At 38.7% G+C, this 19,866-nt stretch overlaps 1 protein-coding gene across 1 annotated transcript in view; it reads left to right on the top strand.

Moving 5' to 3' along the window:
• plxna2 (plexin A2) overlaps positions 1-19,866 on the top strand; it is a 410,426-nt gene that overhangs the window by 302,897 nt on the left and 87,663 nt on the right. Inside the window, exons 14-16 of the mRNA XM_049486476.1 lie at positions 8,318-8,435; positions 12,430-12,566; positions 15,905-16,072. Of these exons, the coding sequence (XP_049342433.1) occupies positions 8,318-8,435; positions 12,430-12,566; positions 15,905-16,072 (423 nt within the window). The remainder of the gene's footprint in view (positions 1-8,317; positions 8,436-12,429; positions 12,567-15,904; positions 16,073-19,866) is intronic.

The following is a 19,866-nucleotide window of genomic DNA, read 5'->3' as shown; positions in this document are numbered from 1 at the left end:
ACAGCCAGTTTCATCATCAAAGTATCGAGGATACTTTATTAAAAGTTATTGATTTTTTTTTTTTTGGATCGACTGACCTTCATTTCTTAAAGTTACTATTTTCTTCACTTAGTAGAGTAAATCTTGTCATAATATGGATTAAAATATTCCTTAAATAATTCGTAGTCCGTTTATAGTAACCAGATTACTGCAGCATAGTCCAATTTCTCTCATCTCTCATCAGGACAACTCTAGGAATTGTAGAGCAAGAGTTACCTCTGTTGCACAGGATAAGTTCATCAGAGTTTCCAGCCTCAGAAACGGCAAGTAAACATTTCTTAAACCGTTTTTTTCTGACCTTGGACGTAGAAATATAATCAGCTAACAATTTTTGATTAGTAGAACATTTAATGAACGTTAGAGTTAATGTTTTTAGAACGCTCAATCTGTTCAATCAGTTTTTTTCAATGTCATTTTTGTCACCGTTACAGTTTTTAGTTTTGAGAATGTTATTTTTAAATGTTTCTCTAATGTTACTTTTTTACGACTGGATGGGAATGGTATGTAAGAAACATTCTAATATATATATATATATATATTTTGAGCAATCCTGAAACATTATTTCTGTAACATTTCTAGCTAACCTTACGTGAACTTTTTCCAAACGTTGCTAAGTGTTCTTAGAACGTTTTCTCTTAGCTTGTTAGGAGTATGCTGTTTATGTGGTAACTTAAATGATGAGATAACCTCATCACTGTAATAATCTCATCACTAAAGAAATTATGGAGCGCTTGTAGTACTTGTGCATCTCAGTGGATTTTGTTTTCCAGCAGTCTTATATACTAATATTCTAATTTAGAGAGAGATGCTGATTTTGGGGTTTTCAGTGGCTGTAAGCCATAATCATCAACAATAAAGAAAATGAATGTTTAAAATAGATCTATATAATATATGAGTTTTACATTTTGAACTGAATTAGTAAAATACATTTTTGAGATGCACCAGTAAGTGCAGTCAGTGACGATGCTTCTGTTTACTGGTTGGCTGTTCCAGTCACCTACATACTGGGCTGTTTCCAGGCCTGGTCCAGTCACCCTTTAAGAGATTTTTTTTTTTTTTTTCTGCTGCTGCAAGAGCTTCCTCACTCTGCCTCACTCTGCAGTCTTCTCCCTGACCCAGAAAGACACAGAATAGAGCAAATGCGACAGAGCGAGTCATGCAGAGAGAGAGAGAGAGAGAGAGAGAGAGAATACTAGCCACTGGGGGCTCATACAGGGTGGTGTGCTTAGAATGAGCCATTACTCTATGGATGGTTCTGTACCACTTCTTTTCTTTTATGCCCTGTTCTTTCACACAGAAGCTCAATTTTGAGTCATTTGAGCTTTTTTCCCTTGAATTGCTCTAAACTACAGCTAAGCTGGGGTGCCCAAACTTTTTTTTTTTTCCAAATATGGCTGGATTAAACCCAAAAACAACACTATTAACCCTTTAAACCTGTTTTTTTTTTCACAGATCCTCTTTCAGGTCTTATAACACAGTAATTACATCAGACAGAACTCAACATTTTACATTTGAACTTATTTTTAAATGTATAGACTTTAAATATATTCACACCTAAACTGGTTAAACACTAGACTAGAGTGTATATGAGTTAAAAGCATAAGAATATTGATGATTTGATTTCATTACATGGCTTATTAATTATTACTTTGATAAAATACATGAAGAAACAGCATTAGGCGGAGTTATTATTTTTTTTTCTTGATAATCAATAATCACACCTCTAGGATATGATAATGTAGATTAACTTATTCAAAACCTAACACTCAGAGCAGCCAAAAAGAACACAAACTAAATACAAAAATGTCAACTTTTTAGTCTAAATAAATAAAATGTTTAGTGCAAAGTAATCAAGTAAGTAATGCAAGTAAAATAAAAACTGTATAAAGTAGTGCGCACACCATACCTAGCTTTAGTTTGACTCATGAAAGCTGATCTTAAGCTGATCTTAACTGAGGCAAAATGAGGTATGCAGATCTTTGGATGTTGTGGTGTCTTTTTTGACCTCTTGGATGAGTCGTCACTGTACTCTTGGGGTAATGTACTTTGGTCGGCCGGCCACTCCTTGGAAGGTTCACCACTGTTTCATGTCTTCACCATTTATGGATAATGGCTCTCACTGTGGTTCACTGGAGTCCCAACATTTTAGAAATGGCTTTATAAGCTTTTCCAGACTGATTGATCTCAATTATATCTAAATTTCTTTGGATGTCGGCATGATGTCCAGCTTTTAATTTTGTTTTAGTCTACTTTACTTTGTCAGGCAGGTCATATTTAAGCGATTCCTTGAGTTAACTTGAGTTAATTTATTTTTTTCTCCCTTAATAAAGAAAATCTTCATTTTAAAACACTTATTTTGTGTTTACATGTGTTTTCTGTGACTAATATTTAAATTAGGTTGATGATCTGAAACATTTAAGAGTTACAAACATGCAAAAAAATAAGAACTCATGAAGTTGCAACAATAAATATGATTATTATTATGGTTTTATTAGTATTTTATTATATTTAGAACATAAAACCACTTTAGAAAACTAAAAATATGTGTTAAAAATGGCAAAAACTACAACAAACTCTAAAGTAATAAAAATTAAAACATAATTAAACTCTGGTTCAACCTTAATATGACTTTAATTCAAATATAAATAAAGGTTAAAATGCCTGCTGGGCACTGAGCCACTGCTATCAGCCACAGTATCACAAAAGTGCCTCAAAAAATGTGCATTCTGTCTTTTGTGAATATATATAATAGATGAAAAAGCACCTAATTCACTTGTTTTGCATGTATCATCACGATCATATAATTACGAAAGCTAACAGCCGTAAAAATTAATTACAGCCAGGCTGATTAATGATGATCAGCTCTAATGCGTGCGATTAGATGATACAATAAGTGTGACAGGCGTACCGGCATATCTGTTTTGTACTGGATTAAGGTTATTATCAGATGTATTAAAAAAATGTAACATGATAGGAAAGATCTTTCTTGGAAATACTGACACACTGAAATAATAAAAACAAAAAAAAAAGATAAATATTTGCAGTAAATATTTGAAATGATTTATGATCATTTAGATTATTTATGATATTAAAAGACGAATAAGAGTTAAAAAATCCAAATTTTAGCTTTTATTTCTAGGTTTTTACATCGGGATTTCTTATTAGCACAAATTTTGGAACATCTGATTGTCAGGTGTGTTTTATTGCTCAGTTTTGTCCTGATACATTGATTATTCAAACAATAAAAAGCGCTAAATGTCTACACTCAATTTCAGATTTGGCTTTTATCTGTGCAGACTGTGATTTTATAGTTAGATTTTTAGAGGAGTAACCAACATGAGAACCAGAGAGCTATTACTGTCTATTTGTGGAAAACCAAGCAACTGTGAAGCTGAGATAAAATGGAAAACCAATCAGAACCATTGCACAAGAAGAAAGTCATCACTGGTGTATTAAGTAACATGTCAAACAGGTAGAACAAGGAAAACCATGTTAAAAAACCCTAAAACAACTGTTCTGACATCAGCAACAACCTCCAGAGGGCAGGAGTGAAGGTATCGAAATCTACCTAAAGTATCACAATCTAATCTAAAAAAAGGAGAGAGGCTTCAGTAGACGATGAAAACCACTAATTACGAGAATATATAGGCCACTCAGGAAAAAAGCCTTTTGACTGTTTATGGACTAAAGAGACAAAGATTAACCTTTACAAATGGTAACCATGTCTCAGACCCCCTTCTTTAAGCATAGAACATTAGTGAGCAATAGTGATTTTTCTCAGTATTTTCCCAGTTTATCAGGTAGGTGCAATAGATGTTTTAAAATGGTATTTTGACTTGGACCAAACCAGTTAAAAAATGTAATGAAAGTGCTGATTGAAAGTAAATAGAAATTGTATACTACTGAGTTCATCATGACTAGCTATGCTAATGTTGACTAGCTAGCTACCAACTTATTTGATTCTAATAACTGGCTATTTTACTCCAATATCAATTTTTACCAAAAAAAAAAAAAAAAAATGAATCTCTCTCTGACTGAATATAACCAGACATAATGGGATTCATCCACTGTGAAAGGAGGCCGCATCACACCCGCCCAGTTTAAAACAATTCCTCCGCATGCTCGGTGCAAATTTTACCCATTCTCACCAGAGAGGGCCCTAAATCCCAAAACGTACTTGACTGGTACTGTGTACCACACGTATATTCACATTTGTTTTTGTTTTTTTTAGAAGGATGGGTCCATAAAGTGATTAATTCCACTGATATCTAGACTACTAAACTGCTCACAGTTACAGTTGGCTGTAAAGGATACAGCAGTGCACAGAATAAAGCATGTTTTCCTAACAAAGAACCCTCAGGAAGTGCTTGGACAACACAAGCATCCACTGGGTAAAACACAATGCCTTTGATAGCGCATTCTTATCGACACGTTTTCTGAAGTGTGATCACAGATGGCCATTTGTAGGAAGCCGCTCAAGCAGAACGCCCGACTCAGTGTTGATGGTATGGTAATTGAAACGCGTGGCACGCTGACGGCTGCAGGGAGAAGATTTGTCAGCCCTGCTCCCATCTGACAGCAGTTTAATCAGAGTGGGACGGAGCTGGAGTGAATTCGTTTGTATAGAGCCGTGGAGGAGCGTCAGCCGGAAATGAGAGACGCGGCGCGGCAGCCTGGAGAAAGCGTACGTGACACAGGAAGCGGAAACGAAGTGCTTCACCTGGGCTGCAGGTGCCTTCACCTGGGCTGTTGATGTTCTGCACTTTTTCTGTTTTGTGGGATTCTGTGCCTTTGGGAACTAACTATGGGAGGATGCAAATTGTAGCCGTTATTTGACAACAAGTAAAAAGCGAACAAATTATTTTGACAAATCTCAGACTCTGGATCTGGATCTGAAGTCCATATAGCTTCCTATAGCCCTATATATGCCCATCAGGCAGGAGCATCCATAGTATCCAGGCCAGAACGACCAGGCTAATGAACAGTTTTTATCCACAGGCGGTCAGGCTTTTGAACAAACTGTGAGACTGTGACACTAAATGATTTCCACACCTCCTCATTTTTTTTTATTAATTTGCCTATACACTAGAGGTTTATACTCTTTTATTGTTTTTAAACCCCAAGCATTTCAATGCACATTTGTCTTGAAATGATGTGCAAATGACAAAAAAAACTTGAAACTTGAAACTCGAAACGTGAAACTTCTGCTCTGTGAACATTTGATTCCTACCGTACTTCGCTCATATCATAAGCAGTGTGGTTCTAAGTTTTAGCGATCTATAGGTGAGCCATCAGCTGTGCACTGTGCAGCTTGATTTAGGATGTGTAACTGTCTGTATCAGTCTTTGCTATCGTAACGACAGGAAAAGTATGCCGTGCACGGCTCGAAACTCTACTCAAAAAACAAATGTACTAATTCTCTCAATCTCTTAATCATTGGTGTCTAAGAGCCATGTGCTCTCTGACTTTGGAGGATTGCTATTTCAACGGCGCATCTACCTGGACATGTCCAACACTTCTCAGCAGAGGAAACTGACCTGCTCGTTCATGCTCGTTGGGGGTGCTCATTAGGGGTGTACTGTATGTGTGTTGGGGCCATGTCTGTGTTGACAATTCAATATCAAGATAGCAATGAACCTCCGACTGTTAACTGTTGACGTCTGTCTATGGTGTATTCAGTCAGTCACGCACCAGTGTTTTCTGTTGCCAAGATAGCAATACACCAGAAATTTACCTGAACACAACTCACTTCCAGACCACCATACCTGTGCTGCTATTTAAATGATGCCACAATCACAAGACCTGTTTTTGTACAACACTTATTCGCAAAACTAGCATAGTCTTGTGGTGATGAGCTGCTCTCTAGTATCAACAACACCATATTGCCTTGTTGCCAGCACATTTTTCTGTTTTACCAGCTTTGACTAGGGCTTTTATTAGTGGACTGGGTATAGTATTGTGTCCCATAGAAACTAAAGTACACTGTACTGACCTGTACCGTGGGATGTACCGTGGGATGTACCGTACGTGTACTATTACCGGTACACTGTCCATTGTCCACTATCAGTGTCATTAGTCGCCAACTCCCGTAATTAATGTGGCCTTGCCATGAGCACACTGACCAGTGTTCAGCCTCACTCACAAGATATTACCTCACGACTTATACAGATGTGGGCATTCCCAAGAACCTTATAGAACCTTATAATTGGTTTATATACCACTGTCCTATGACTGCAAGTAACTTATAAACACAGGTAACATTGTAGATTCTGAAGTTTGCCATTGATATTTTTTTTAACGACAGCCGTTTGATTTCAGTTTTTTTGAGGTGAACTCAGCCATAGCACTGAGCCATAGGAAGCTGTATCTGCTTTGTATTCATCTATATGTTGGCCTAATTCTAGCTGGCAACCCTCCATGCAATATATCCCTTCGAACAGCACAAACAAGCCGCCCGCATGCAGCATGTGGTAGCAATTGCCTTGCACTCTTTACTTCGCCCCACGAAGAGCCAGTCGATGAGCATCGCGTTTTTATTATGCCATTTGATCTGGCCACCTGCCTGCGTGGGTGACACCTGATCAGACAGTACGATAAAGGAGTATTGATCTACTGCAGCTACTCGCCGTGATTTGCGCGACCCATGCTGCCGGCGCAGCAGCCCATGCCGCTGTTAGGGGCTGTATTTATGATAGTACGGGATGCCGTGCTGGCAAGGGCACTGCCGGTGAGGCAGCTGCACACTTTGGATGTGCTTTGAGGAAGTTGTGGACAGTTCTGCAGGTGGACACATTCAATGTGTCCACCTGCAGCAGGAGCCAAAACAAGAAGAAGTTGACAGTGATGGACAGGAAATCAACTAAAGATAATGAAGGAAAGCTAATCATCTACTAATGACTTCATTAATCATCGAGACAGTTGCAGTAAGTGTTGGCCAGAATAACCTATTCTGACTGAGTGTGATTTTTCATAGTGGATGCACTACACTGCAATGCACTACACTGATGGAGAAAAAAAAAATGCAATAGGATAAAATCCTAAATGCATGAATGTAATGATGATATATGTAAGTGATTGCAATATAACAACTAAAAGAGAAGGAGAAGTATATTGGAAAACCCTACATTCCTGGGAGACCCCTGCTGTGAGTGGGCGAGCATTATCCTGCAAAAAGTCCAGTTATGAGAGGCAACCCATATGGATATGGATACTAATCATCGACTAATGGCTTCATAAATCATCCAAATAGTTACAAAATGTGCTTTATAGGATAAAGTAGTCTTTTCTTCACAACAGGATTATAAATGCAGTGTACAACAAATAACACATCAAAAAGTTAATCGTTGCCATGAAATTAAACCTTATCTGTGTGAACTTAATGATGATATACAGATCTGGAAAAAAAAAATAATAGACCACCTCAGTTTCTGAATCAGTTTCTTTTCTTTATTTGAAGAAAGTAAGGAATGGCTGAAATAAAAAAAAATGCCGAGCTTTCAGACCTCAAATAATGCAAAACAAAAAAACAAGTTCTGATTCATAAAGTTGTAAGAGGTCAGACATCAATATTTGGTGGAAAAACCCAGGTTTTTAATCGCAGTTTTCATGCATCTTGGCATCATGTTCTCCTCCACCAGTCTTACACACTGCTTTTGGATAACTTTATGCATTTACTCCTGGTTCAAAAGGATTGGAAAAAACTGTACAGCTGAAAGGATGCTCTACTACCTAGGGTTGGGCTGCCTCTGGGCTGGATATAAGATGCGATATGGCAAGGCCATGGATGTACTTCAATCTGTTGGTGCCATTTCTGGCAAAGTCTTGCTGTCTTCTTATCCTGCATTCATCACTATAGAGAATACGATTCCAGTCCGTACCAGACCAGGTTTCTCATTGATGACACCATTGGAAATGAAGGTGTGAAGGTGACGGGCTGACTGAAGATATATCCAATGTCCATCTTTCTTCTCTTAGTTTAATGATTCAACCCTCTCAAAGTCTAACAGTTGTGAAAAATGCTTACGAGTGTGTTGTAGAGGCATGTCTAGCAGTCAGTGATCTCTCACCCAGAGGTATACTACCCTAAAAGTAGCCTTTAAAATCCATTTTTTTTATAGGGGAAGCACTTTATGGCCTCTTGTGGCAAGACCTAATGTCTAATCAGACCACACCTGCAGTCATCTTTGCAGCAGAATTTAGCAGCAATCCAGAGTGTGTTGTTTTTATATTTTCAATTACTGTAAATGCCACGTCTTTTGTCTTTTCTTTGCGTTCGCAGGATAGTGTGTGAGATGGACGCAGCCCCCGAAGACACCAGGCCTGGCCCTGTGCAGCTGTGTGTGGGCGAGTGTAAGCCTGAACTGCAAGCTCGCTCTTCGCAGCTCTACTCCTTTGTGGTAAGACTTCAATTCCCAGCATGCCTCTGAATTATGCAGGAAGGAGCTGGTAGTACTCGCTAGTACTTGCTATTGTTGTGGTATCACGACTTCTCACATTAGCGGCTGCACACACTTACGGGAGCTCACAGGTCACGACATGGGTGACTGTTATGTGTTTGGACAGGTGTGATTCGCAGAGGTGAAGGAAGCAAAATGGTGTGCAAGTTACGAGAATCCACAGAGACTCTGTTGTTTGCTTCATTTTTCATAACGTTGGATTGGGTTAACTTATTGTTTAGGTACATCCCTTTTTTGACCCAGCGTCCTCATATGTGGACGTTATATCTATATTCTGCTTTTCCACCATTTCTGCACCATGATACTTTGTTTTTTGTTTTGTAAATGTTGACGCTTTGGTCTGATATGGAGAGACTGCCCATACCATCTAGTGGTTACAAGACAAAATTACACTTAATTAATTGAAAACAAGATGGTTTCTACAGCCAGTCGAAATAGATACATAGGCTAGGTAAACATGCACTATAAAAATTTACATCTTTTAATGAGTGTGATTAATTACAGAATATTGTTGTGATTAATCAGATTAAATTTTTTAATAGTTTGACACTAGTTTTTATACGCGTTAGGTCCTATTAATCCCAAACAGCTAGGAGAAATTTAAAATGCACACAAGCATAAGTCCATGTCTCAGTAGGATATGCATCATATTTTTAACCCAGTAAGAAAGCAAGTATTAAAATGAGTTATTGCTTTTATTGTAGCCATAAAATGCAATTTTCGCCTATTTTGAGGGTCTCTAAATGTAGTTTAGAATATATATATTTTTTAAAACACAATGTACCCTGGTGGTTAATGGCTTATATGAAAGTAGACACTTAGGCCTTAAAATGGACCCATTAGTTTTGAATATTTGGTCAATTAATTAGCCTCTTATAGATGACATATTTTGATAATAAAAAAGCTGAAAATTGCCTGCTGAAATGGAATCAAAAGAGTCTTCCACTGAAAACTTCTGACAAGTTCAAAAGTTTGTTTGCAGCTAGAATTGCTCCTATTGTGACGAGTGTCCCCCATCATATCAGAGTGATTTCTCCTCGAAAAATAAATCTAGTATTCACTCTCCTTGTGCTATGATTGTGGATATACAGCTGAATGGGTGGGACAATTGGCCTAGCTAAAATTGGGGACAAAATAAAAAAAATAAATAAATAAATAAATGATTGTGACCAGCAGCTTCTGTCTAGAATTGTCCATGTGGCAGAAATCATATATACTGAATTTCACATTCAAGGCTGGAAAGTTTAGTTTCAGTATTCTTCTAGCATCCAAAGGAAATAGCAAAATTTATGGGACAGGATGCTATCTTGCTATCAGGATGCTATATATTGTATATAATATATATACACTCCTGCAATTTTACTTAACCTAAGCATAAGGCCAGTAATATTGGAGTAAGATTACAGTTAAATGATCTACACTGCAGATCTATAGGCCTTATAGGCTTTGAGTACCCACTTTAGTTGCTAGCAAAAAGAAATTCATAGCAATAGCTTTAGCTTCAGTCTTCTCGTCCTGACCATTATTTGGGAGATAATGCCCTTACAGCATAACAGCAGAGTAGCGGGGTCTCTCTGTTAATGTGTTTTAGAGGGACCTCTTCAAGCCAATCTGCAGCTATTACAAGCAACTAGGTCAATAAATTAGACTTTTACGGCTGATGGTGCCTTTTTTATCTGCTCCCGCACACAAAAAACATTTATTTTAATCGTTTCGGGGAGATTTTAAGTGAAGGGATGCTTAGTGGCTAATGGCATTATTTACATACTTACGTATTCAGCGTAATTAAAAGCAGTGTGTTTTATGTTTAATGATCTAATGGCGCTAATGCGTTTTTTCGCGATGGAACAAAAAAAAAGTAAAGCTGGAAGTGAATTGAGTTCAGCGCGTCCTGCAGATACAACATTACAGATCATTACAAATTACAGCCTATACGTGTCTTTTTTTTTCTTTCCAGCAGAATAAGAACTTCATTTTCTAGAGAAGCGAAGTCCCTGACAGCATAATAGAGTTTGTGTTCGGTTATTGGAATACGGAGTGATTACAAACAGGCGGCGCCATGGGGAGAGTGTATTCAACATGCAGACAATGAAAGCTATTAGCTAAATCAAAGGCAGGATGGCAGCCATGTTCCCCTCCGCCGAAGAGCACCGAAGGGGACACTTCAGCGCCGCACTTAACACACATACACACACCTACCCCACCGTACCACAGCAAGTAACAGCTGCTGGTTATTAGCTGAGCTGTTTTATTACCATACACCATCACCACTTTTCACTCTCGGTGTGTGTGAGTTCGCATGTCTGCGCGAGGGTTTATTAATGCACCAGTTTTTTTTTTTTTTTTTTTTTACCATGGGCTCCTACCACCTGCACCACCTTTCATATCGCAGTCGCACATAAAAACAGCCTGTTATCACCAGCGTTCTTCCAAATGCTGTTGGACAACAGAACAGAGTCCCAGAGCGGCCCGCCTGTTTTTAACAGCGCGAGCCGCACCACAAAACGGTATTAATGTATTTTTAGCCGCCGCTCATGTGAAGTCGGCCACCAGCCATTTTCCCGAGCTTCTCTTAAGGCTCGGAGCTGTCTGTTTGTATATTTCTCCATCTGTATGTCTTCAGAGACTGTTAATACACGCTTCTTCCAGGCCTCGTTTTAAGGAGGGTGAAGAGAAATGGGCACTGGAGGGATAAGAAAATGGGTTTTTCGATGGGTTTTCAGGAGGTTTAAAAGCCTAGTTTGTATCCTGGGCTCTCCTTCCATAAGCCTTCGTCACTCTAGTGGGACAAAGAATAACCTTTTATGTCCATCTTCACTCTTTTGTCCATCTTGACTCGGTTGGAGTCCAAAATTACACAAGTAGCTTACACATAAGATATTTGGAAAAGCTGGTGTCCAAAACTGGTATTAGCAATAATTCTGACACTAAATGCATTTTGTGAATACATTTGTATCATTCAACATTCTGAACTCCGTAATCTAATAATTGTCATGAATTGCAATCAGATGCTCATAGAAATACTCCAAAATCTTGCAGACTTTTCTTGGTGCATAATTTTCAGCTTGCTTGGTGGCGGTGTATGAGGTGTTAGTGTGTATTGTGCTGGTACAGTGAGTGGATCATATGTCCCAGTATGTTTGCATTCCATATACTGTAGTGTATATTGTCACTGTCCAATGGAAACAAGTATCTCAAAAACTGCAACTTTACAGGAGAAAGAAAAATAAACCTGCTTGACTTTCAATGGAATTCAATGTAAAAATAGTTTATTTCAGGTAGTTTTTAAGACTTTCTATTGGTCCATTCATCAGGAAATGTTGATATAGTGTAAGGGGTAGCTTGCGCATTCACATTATATGGTAAACTAAAAATAAACAAATTAATGATACTTGTTTGGTATATACTATCTAAACTTGAACAGTAATGGCCCAAGATTTGATCTTTGAGGGATCTCTTGGTGACCTAGTACAATTTTTAATATATTACTTCCTAATGAAACTAATAGCAAATGAATTGAAAACATAGTAAGTAAAGTTCTAGACTTGTTTCCCATCTGGTCTACTAGAAATTCTACTTTACTGCTTTAAATATTGGTCTTGAAACTTCTAATGGACAACTGATGCAAGATCATTCCCAGTCCTGACCCAATACAGCTTCAAAACTATGCTCTAAAAACTCTAAAACCAAAGTAAAACAGAGTGACAATTTGGCTAATTTTTCAGGACTTTAGCAGGAAAATGGAAGATTGGCTGGTAGTTAGTTTAAGATAGTTTCAGATTTTTATTCCTATTATTTCAGGACAGGAATGATGGCTACTTTGTTCAATTCCATTGGGACAGAACCAGAAGTGAAAGTAATAAAAGGGCTGCAAAAGTTTCCAGAATGTCAAAGTATGTCTGAATAATACATATTTTACCTCTCTCTTCCCCAGACTCCCTCTGTGACAGGCTTGTCCCCCCGCCGAGGTCCAGAATCGGGGGGCACTAAGGTGACCATCATCGGGGAGAACCTGGGTGCTGGCAGCAGTGTCAATGTTCTCTTTGGAAACCAGACTTGTGAATTCTTTGAGTAAGTATCTGACCAGCCACTTATTAGGTACACCTGTCCAACTGCTTATAACTTAGAACGTGGCATGGTTGTTGGTCTAGGTATGTCAGAAACTGCTACATATCTAAAATCTACTGGGATTTTCACGCTCAACCATCTCTAGGGTCTACAAAGTATGATCTGAAAAAGAAAATAAGAAAATATCCAGTGAGCTGATATCAGTTCTGTGGGCGCAAATGCCTTGTTGATGCCAGAGGTCAGAAAATAACAGCCATAATAACTGGTTCCAGCTGATAGAACTGAAACAGAAACTCAAATAACCATGGGTGTGGCCCCGATTACCGACAAGATGCGAGAAGCACGCCTGCGGTGGTACGGACATGTTGCCCGAAGCGATGAGAACTCGGTGGCCAAGACAGCGGTGCGCCTCAGCCCACGAGGGAGGAGGCCCCGAGGACGGCCAAAGAAGCGGTGGCTTGACCGGATTAAGGAGGACATGAAAAACTTAAATGTTGCTCCTGAGGACGCCATGGATCGCACCAAGTGGAGACTGGCATGTCGATACGCGGACCCTGCGACTTAAAGCGGGAATAACGCGAGGAAGAAGAAGAAGAAGACTCGTTACAACCGAGGTCTGCAGAAGAAGAGCATCTCTGAACATCAGTACAACACATCCAACCTTGAGGCGGATGATGAGCGCCAGCAGCAGAAGACCAAGACCACACCGGGTGCAGCTCCTGCAGATAAGAACCGGCTACAAACTGAGGCTACAATTCGCACAGGCTCACCAAAATTAGACAATAGAAGATAGGAAAAACCTGGTTACCTTGTCTGATGAGTCTCTGATGATTTCTGCTGCAACTTTCGGTTGGATGGTAGGGTCAGAATTTGTCGTCTTCAACATGAAAGCATGGATCCATTCTGCCTTGTATCAACAGCTGGTTCAGGCTGGTGGTGGTGCTGCTGAAATGGTGTGGGCGATATTTTCCTGGCACACGTTTGTACCTAATAAAGTGGCCGGTGAGTGTATAATACAGAACCTCCAGTAAGCAGGGATGCAAGGAAACCTTGGGGGGACCAAGGCTCACATATAAGGGGGAGAAGGACCATCCTACTACTGGTGAAACAGTTTTAACAGGTCTAATATATCCATGTTTATAGCAGCACCAGCAATTAAAGCTGATAAAGTTCATGTAAACTTCAATATAATTGGTAGTGGACATGAGCACTAGTCTAGGGCATGTTGCAAAAACTGGACGAAGGGCAGCTGATGTGTGGTAGGTTATGGATGGGGAAGACTGGCTTCCAGAAACTTTCATCGGTCTTGCAGGACAAGGGGCCATAAGGTCCTGAAGGTCCTGAAGGTACAACATCCAACGGTATCTGTCCATACAGGTGGGCACTCATTATGACTCCAGCAAATCTGAATAAAACAGCCTAATTAAAAGGAGAGAGCCAGAAGGTAACATAGACACGGAAGCGCCCTGAAACACCGGCATCCACCCACTCCACCATCCGTCCACAAACCTGAGGGACCACATGCACCAGCATCTCAGTTTACCACAATTCCCTGAATGTCCATAAGCCCCTGGATCTGCAGCCTTATCTAAATGGGAAAAATATTAATTACCAGTTTGTACGACTACAGTTTCTAAGTCTAGAAACAAGGCGTTTGTTGTTATACATTGGATTATCTTCATAGCAGTTACTAAGTAATTTACTCTATGTAAATTACGGTCTCTGTCTGTCCTTTCTGCTGCTATAAGTGCTATACTATACATATCAGAAGGTTGACCTTAGACCATAGACCGGTTTGCTTCTTGAAGGCTGTGCAGTATCTATATTATAATGTATCATAATATATAATAAGTGAGGATGCATGTTCTCTTATTTTCTTGTTCACCTTCTGCTCTCTTCTTTCTCTCCTTACCATTTTTCTCTTTCTCTCTCTCTCTCTTTTTCTTCACTGTTAGTCTCTTGAGGAGCTGCTCGCTCGCTCGCTCGCTCATCCTGTGTCAGGGACTTGTAAAAGTCTTAATAAGCTTCTGATGACCTGCTGCATTCAGCCTCTATAATAATAGCCTGCAGTCAGACACTCTGCTTCTTCCAGACTTCTACTCTCACCCTACTCTCACTCGCTCTCTCTCTCTTTTCACTCTCTCTCTCTTTATTTCTGCCTGCAGGATATTTATTTAAAGACAGGGATGGAGAAGGGATGGTAATGCTGCGAGCTGCAGCAAGAGTCGATTCTGTTTTAATAAGATATTGGCTAATTACAGACCTCCGTTTTCCTCTTTCTCTCTGGCAGGAGAGTGAAATATGCTTAAACGTGTGTCTGAGCGGCAGTAAATACCTCTGACAGGATCTGCCAGAGAATGAAGGATGCATGTTAGTTACTAAAATCTGAGAGGAACAGATAGTGAAGGAGGTAAAAACCAGTCGAGTTTAGAACAGACGAAAATAAAACTGAATCAAGTAGTTTTAACTGAATTTTACTTCTAACAACCTACATTCAAACATTGAGAATCCACATTCAAACTGTGCATCAAAGCCACAATCAAATGCTATAAAGTGACATTTAAACCACATTCACACAGCCTTAAGGAAATCTACTTTCAACCCATATTTAAACCACATTTAATTCACATTCACACTGCATGTAATGCACATTCGAATCACATCCTAAACACGTTCAATCCACATGTAAACTGCATTAAAGCTACAATTAGCTGTATCAAGTTCACAGTTAAACCACATTCACACAGCATTCAGAATTTACATTCAACCCATATTTAAACCATATTAATTTTGCATTCAATCTGCATTAAAGCTACAATTAACTACATTAAAGTCACATTTAAACCACATTCAGACAGCATTAATGACACACTCAACTGCATTCAACCCACATTCATACCACATTTAGTCCGCATTCAAAATCTACATTCAACCCACATTTAAACCACATTCAATTTACATTCAAACTGCATTCAACCCACATTTAACCCACATTAAAACCGCATTAAGGCCACAATCAACTGCATTAAAGTTACGTTTAAACCACATTCAATTCACATTCAACCTGCATTCGAACCACATTAAACCCACATTCAAACCACATTAAAGCTAAAATCAACTACATTAAAGTCACTTTTAAATAATATTCAGACAGCATTCAGAATCCATATTCAATACACATTTGAATAACATTTAAACCACAGTTAAACTGCTTTAAACTCACAAAAAACTGCATCATAGCCACATTTAAACTATGTTCAATTCACATTCGAACTGCATTCAGTCCACATTTGAAATACCTTTAATGTGTTGTGACCTGAGTGTGTGTGTGTTTCCCGCAGGCGGACCATGACGGAGATCGTGTGTTTCTCCGCCCCCTCTCTGACCGGTGTGGGGCCGGTACAGATCTCTGTGAGTGTGGACCGGGCCCAGGTGAAGGAGAGCCTCAGCTTTGAGTACATTGATGACCCCACAGTACAGCGCATCGAGCCTGAGTGGAGCATTGCCAGGTAAGTGCTGTAGAACATTTAGAAAAGACATACTTTAAATGACCAAATCAATAAAACTGTGTGTAACCCCACCACCACTAACTCACCATCAGTGCTTAGCCAACACAAAGTCACATTTCACAGTAAAGAAAATGGTAACTTGCTCTTATAGCCTACAACACTGTGAACAGGTAGTGAAGCAATATATAAAATGTAAATAAATAAACTAGGGAAGGTACAGCAGCATTGCTGGCCAACATTACACACTGATGGTGAGTTGTTGGTGGGACACACTCCCACTATGCAAATAAATAATGACAGGAACCAATAGGGAAGCTGCAGTGTGTTAATATGGTGCTACATTATTTGACATTATTATAAGTAAAATCTTCTAAAATACAGTACCTAACATTTTTACTTCCGTGAGTGTGAGTTACAATGTGTGAATTAGAATTTAAGTTGAATAATTTATTAAAAATAAAATCTGAATTTTCTGAATTTAAAGTGAAAGTTGAATGTGTGGAAAGTTATCCCATACCGCTTCTCTGCACATGCTCACTAAAGAATTTTAAAGGGTGAAGTGTTGGGGCTCCGAGTGGTCCAGCCGTCTAAAGCGCTGCTACTATGATCAGGAGGTTGTCGATTCGAATCCTGTTCATGTAGCTTGCCATCAGCTACCAGAGCCCTGAGAGAGCACAATTGGCCTTGCTCTCTCTGTGTGGGTAGATGGCGGTCTTTCCCCTCATCACTCCTAGGTGATGTTGATCAGCACAAGGCTGCGTCTGTGAGCTGATATATCAAAACCGAGTCGCTGCACTTTCCTCCTGATTCTACTTGGCAATGGCAGTTCGAAAAGAGGCGGAGTCTGACTTCACATGTATCAGAGGAGGCTAGACTGCTGGTCTTCACCCTCCTGGTGTTGGGGCATTACTAGTGATAGGGTAGTCCTTATAAGTGGATTGGGTATTTGGCCGAGTAAATGTTTTATAATGCTTTATAGATACCTGAGTCATAGAAAGTGTTAGCAAAAGTTCAATAATGTTATTTAAAAAAGTAGTGATGTTACCTTTTATAGTGCAGTTTAAATCACAGGATTATGTCAAGTGTTATAAAGCATTATGAATGGTTAATGAAGCTTTATGAATGCATTTATAATGCTTTAAAGGTACCTGATTCATAGAAAGTGTTACCAAAAGTTCAATAATGTTATTTGAAAAAAGTAGTGATGTTACCTTTTATAGTGCAGTTTAAATCACAGGATTATGTCAAGTGTTATAAAGCATTATGAATGGTTAATGAAGCGTTATGAATGCATTTATAATGCTTTATAGATACCTGAGCCATAGAAAGTGTTACCAAAAGTTCAAAATGTTATTTGAAACAAGTAGTGATGTTACCTTTTATAGTGCACTTTAAATCACAGGATTATGTCAAGTGTTTTAAAGCAATATGAATGGTTTGTGAAGCTTTATGAATGCATTTATAATGCTTTATAGATACCTGAGTCATAGAAAGTGCTACCAAAAGTTCAAAATGTTATTTGAAACAAGTAGTGATGTTACCTTTTATAGTGCACTTTAAATCACAGGATTATGTCAAGTGTTATAAAGCAATATGAATGGTTTATGTGGTTTATGAAGCTTTATTAATGCATTTATAATGCTTTATAGATACCTGAGTCATAGGAAGTGTTACCAAAAGGTCAATAATGTTATTTGAAAAAAGTAGTGATGTTACCTATTATAGTGCACTTTAAATCACAGGATTATGTCAATTGTTATAAAGCAATATGAATGGTTTATTAAGCTTTATGAATGAATTTATATGCTTTATAGGTAACTGATTCATAGAAAGTGTTACCAAAAGATCAATAATGTTATTTGAAAAAAAGTAGTGATGCTACCTATTATAATGCTTCTTAAACCACAGAATTCAAATGTAGAGACACCCTATGCTTCACATCCATGGTAGGATTCTGCTCTGGCTTAGTTTAAATATAAGTTAAGTGTGAGGACCGAGCTCGGGAAGTCCCAGCACGTGTGTGTGTGTGTGTGTGTGAGAGTGTGCCGCTGGCGTGCTGTCATGTTTGAAATTAGCGCGACTGATGAGCGCTTCAGCAGGACAGAGCAGGAAGCGTGCTGAACATGTGGCGGAGGTGTGAGCCCGGAGCAGATGGCGTGGAAATGAAGTTGGGTTAGAGATGAGGCGCAGCAGCAGGTCCTCAGGACACCCAGAGACAAAAGAGGAACCAGAGAAGAGTTATATGGGGGGGTGGGGGTGTTAATTTTTGATTTGGGAAGAAGCGTTAATAACCCCCTGCCCCACACACAATGTATTGGAGAACAGCTGTTCTTAAGTTTCTTAGATAGTCCTTAGTGTAGAGACTTCTTCTTTTCTATGGACAACATTTCTCCCAAATTCCAAATAAAAATATATCTATTCATTTAGAGCATTTTTTTTTTTTGCAGAAAATGAGAAATGGCAAAAAAAAAAAAACCCCACAAAAAAGATGCAGAGCTTTTAGACCTCAAATAATGCAAAGAAAACAAGTTCATATTCATAAAGTTTTAGGAGTTCAGAAATAATCAATATTGGGTGGAATAACCCTGGTTGGTTTTTAATCACAGTTTTTTTTTTCATGCATCTTGGCATCATGTTCTTCTCCTCCACCAGTCTTACACACTGCTTTTGGATAACTTTATGCTGCTTTACTCCTGGTGCAAAAATTCAACAAGCAGTTCAGTTTGGTTTGATGGCTTCTGATCATCCATGATATGATCTTCCTCTTGATTATATTCCAGAGGTTTTCGATTTGGTAAAATCAAAGAAACTCATTATTTTTAACTGCTCTCATTTTAAAGTATAATAAATAAGTTCTTAACTAAATAAAGTAAAAGAATACTTGAAGTAATGAAGGTCAGTCAATCCGAAACATTTCAAGAACTTTAAAAGTATCCTCAAGTGTAGTCACAAAGACTCTCATCAGGACCGCTCCTGGAAAGGAAGAGCAAGAGTTACCTCTGTTGCACAGGACAAAATTAGGAAAGTTACCAGCCTCAGAAAGCACAAGTTAACAGCTCCCCTCATTTTATCTTTTTACTTTGAAACTAAATACGTTGTTTACAGAATAAATATATTTATATCGTGTATTGAAACCGTTATTAGAGCTTCATCCAAAATAGCATTAAATCCATGCTAATCCAGAAATCCTGAAGTCCCCCCTCACCCTGCACATATACTGTAGCTGCTATATGGAGAATGGTGGGAGAACGATGGAAAAATGGTGGGAGTCCAGTGCTTATTTCCTTATAGCTGGCAGATAAACAAAATAAAAAGGCTGGAAAGTTGGTCGGAGGGAGGGATCAAAGGCTCTAACTGAGTTCTGTCTGTTTTTTTTCAGAATCTCTCTAGTCTTAAATGCACCATCAACATCAACCACACGCAACTGCATCACATAGACAGGGGGGATTCAGAGGAGGTTGTCGAGGATATTTCTTTGCGTTCATGTCAAAGGAACGTTTATGCAATATTAATTACAGTGGATGTTTGACTGACAGAGAGGTAGTGCTGCAGATATGTGTTGCAACAGCCAGCAAGAGATTTTAAGAAATTCGTGCATGCAATGCATGCAGTGTGTAAAAACTAGCTTTTAGGTTTAGTTTACGTTTGCTACAATCTTTTAGGAAACTGTAATATCGGATATTATATTGTAAAAAAAAAAGGATTTACCCATTCAAATCATTGGTGCCACTTCAAAACAAGGCTCTCTTATAAATATATTTTATAAAGGGTTCATCAAGGGTTTTTTAAATACT

Source organism: Astyanax mexicanus, chromosome 13 (genome assembly GCF_023375975.1).
Source record: "Astyanax mexicanus isolate ESR-SI-001 chromosome 13, AstMex3_surface, whole genome shotgun sequence".
Classification (NCBI taxonomy): domain Eukaryota; kingdom Metazoa; phylum Chordata; class Actinopteri; order Characiformes; family Acestrorhamphidae; genus Astyanax; species Astyanax mexicanus.
This window is presented reverse-complemented; position numbering and strand designations above follow the sequence as displayed.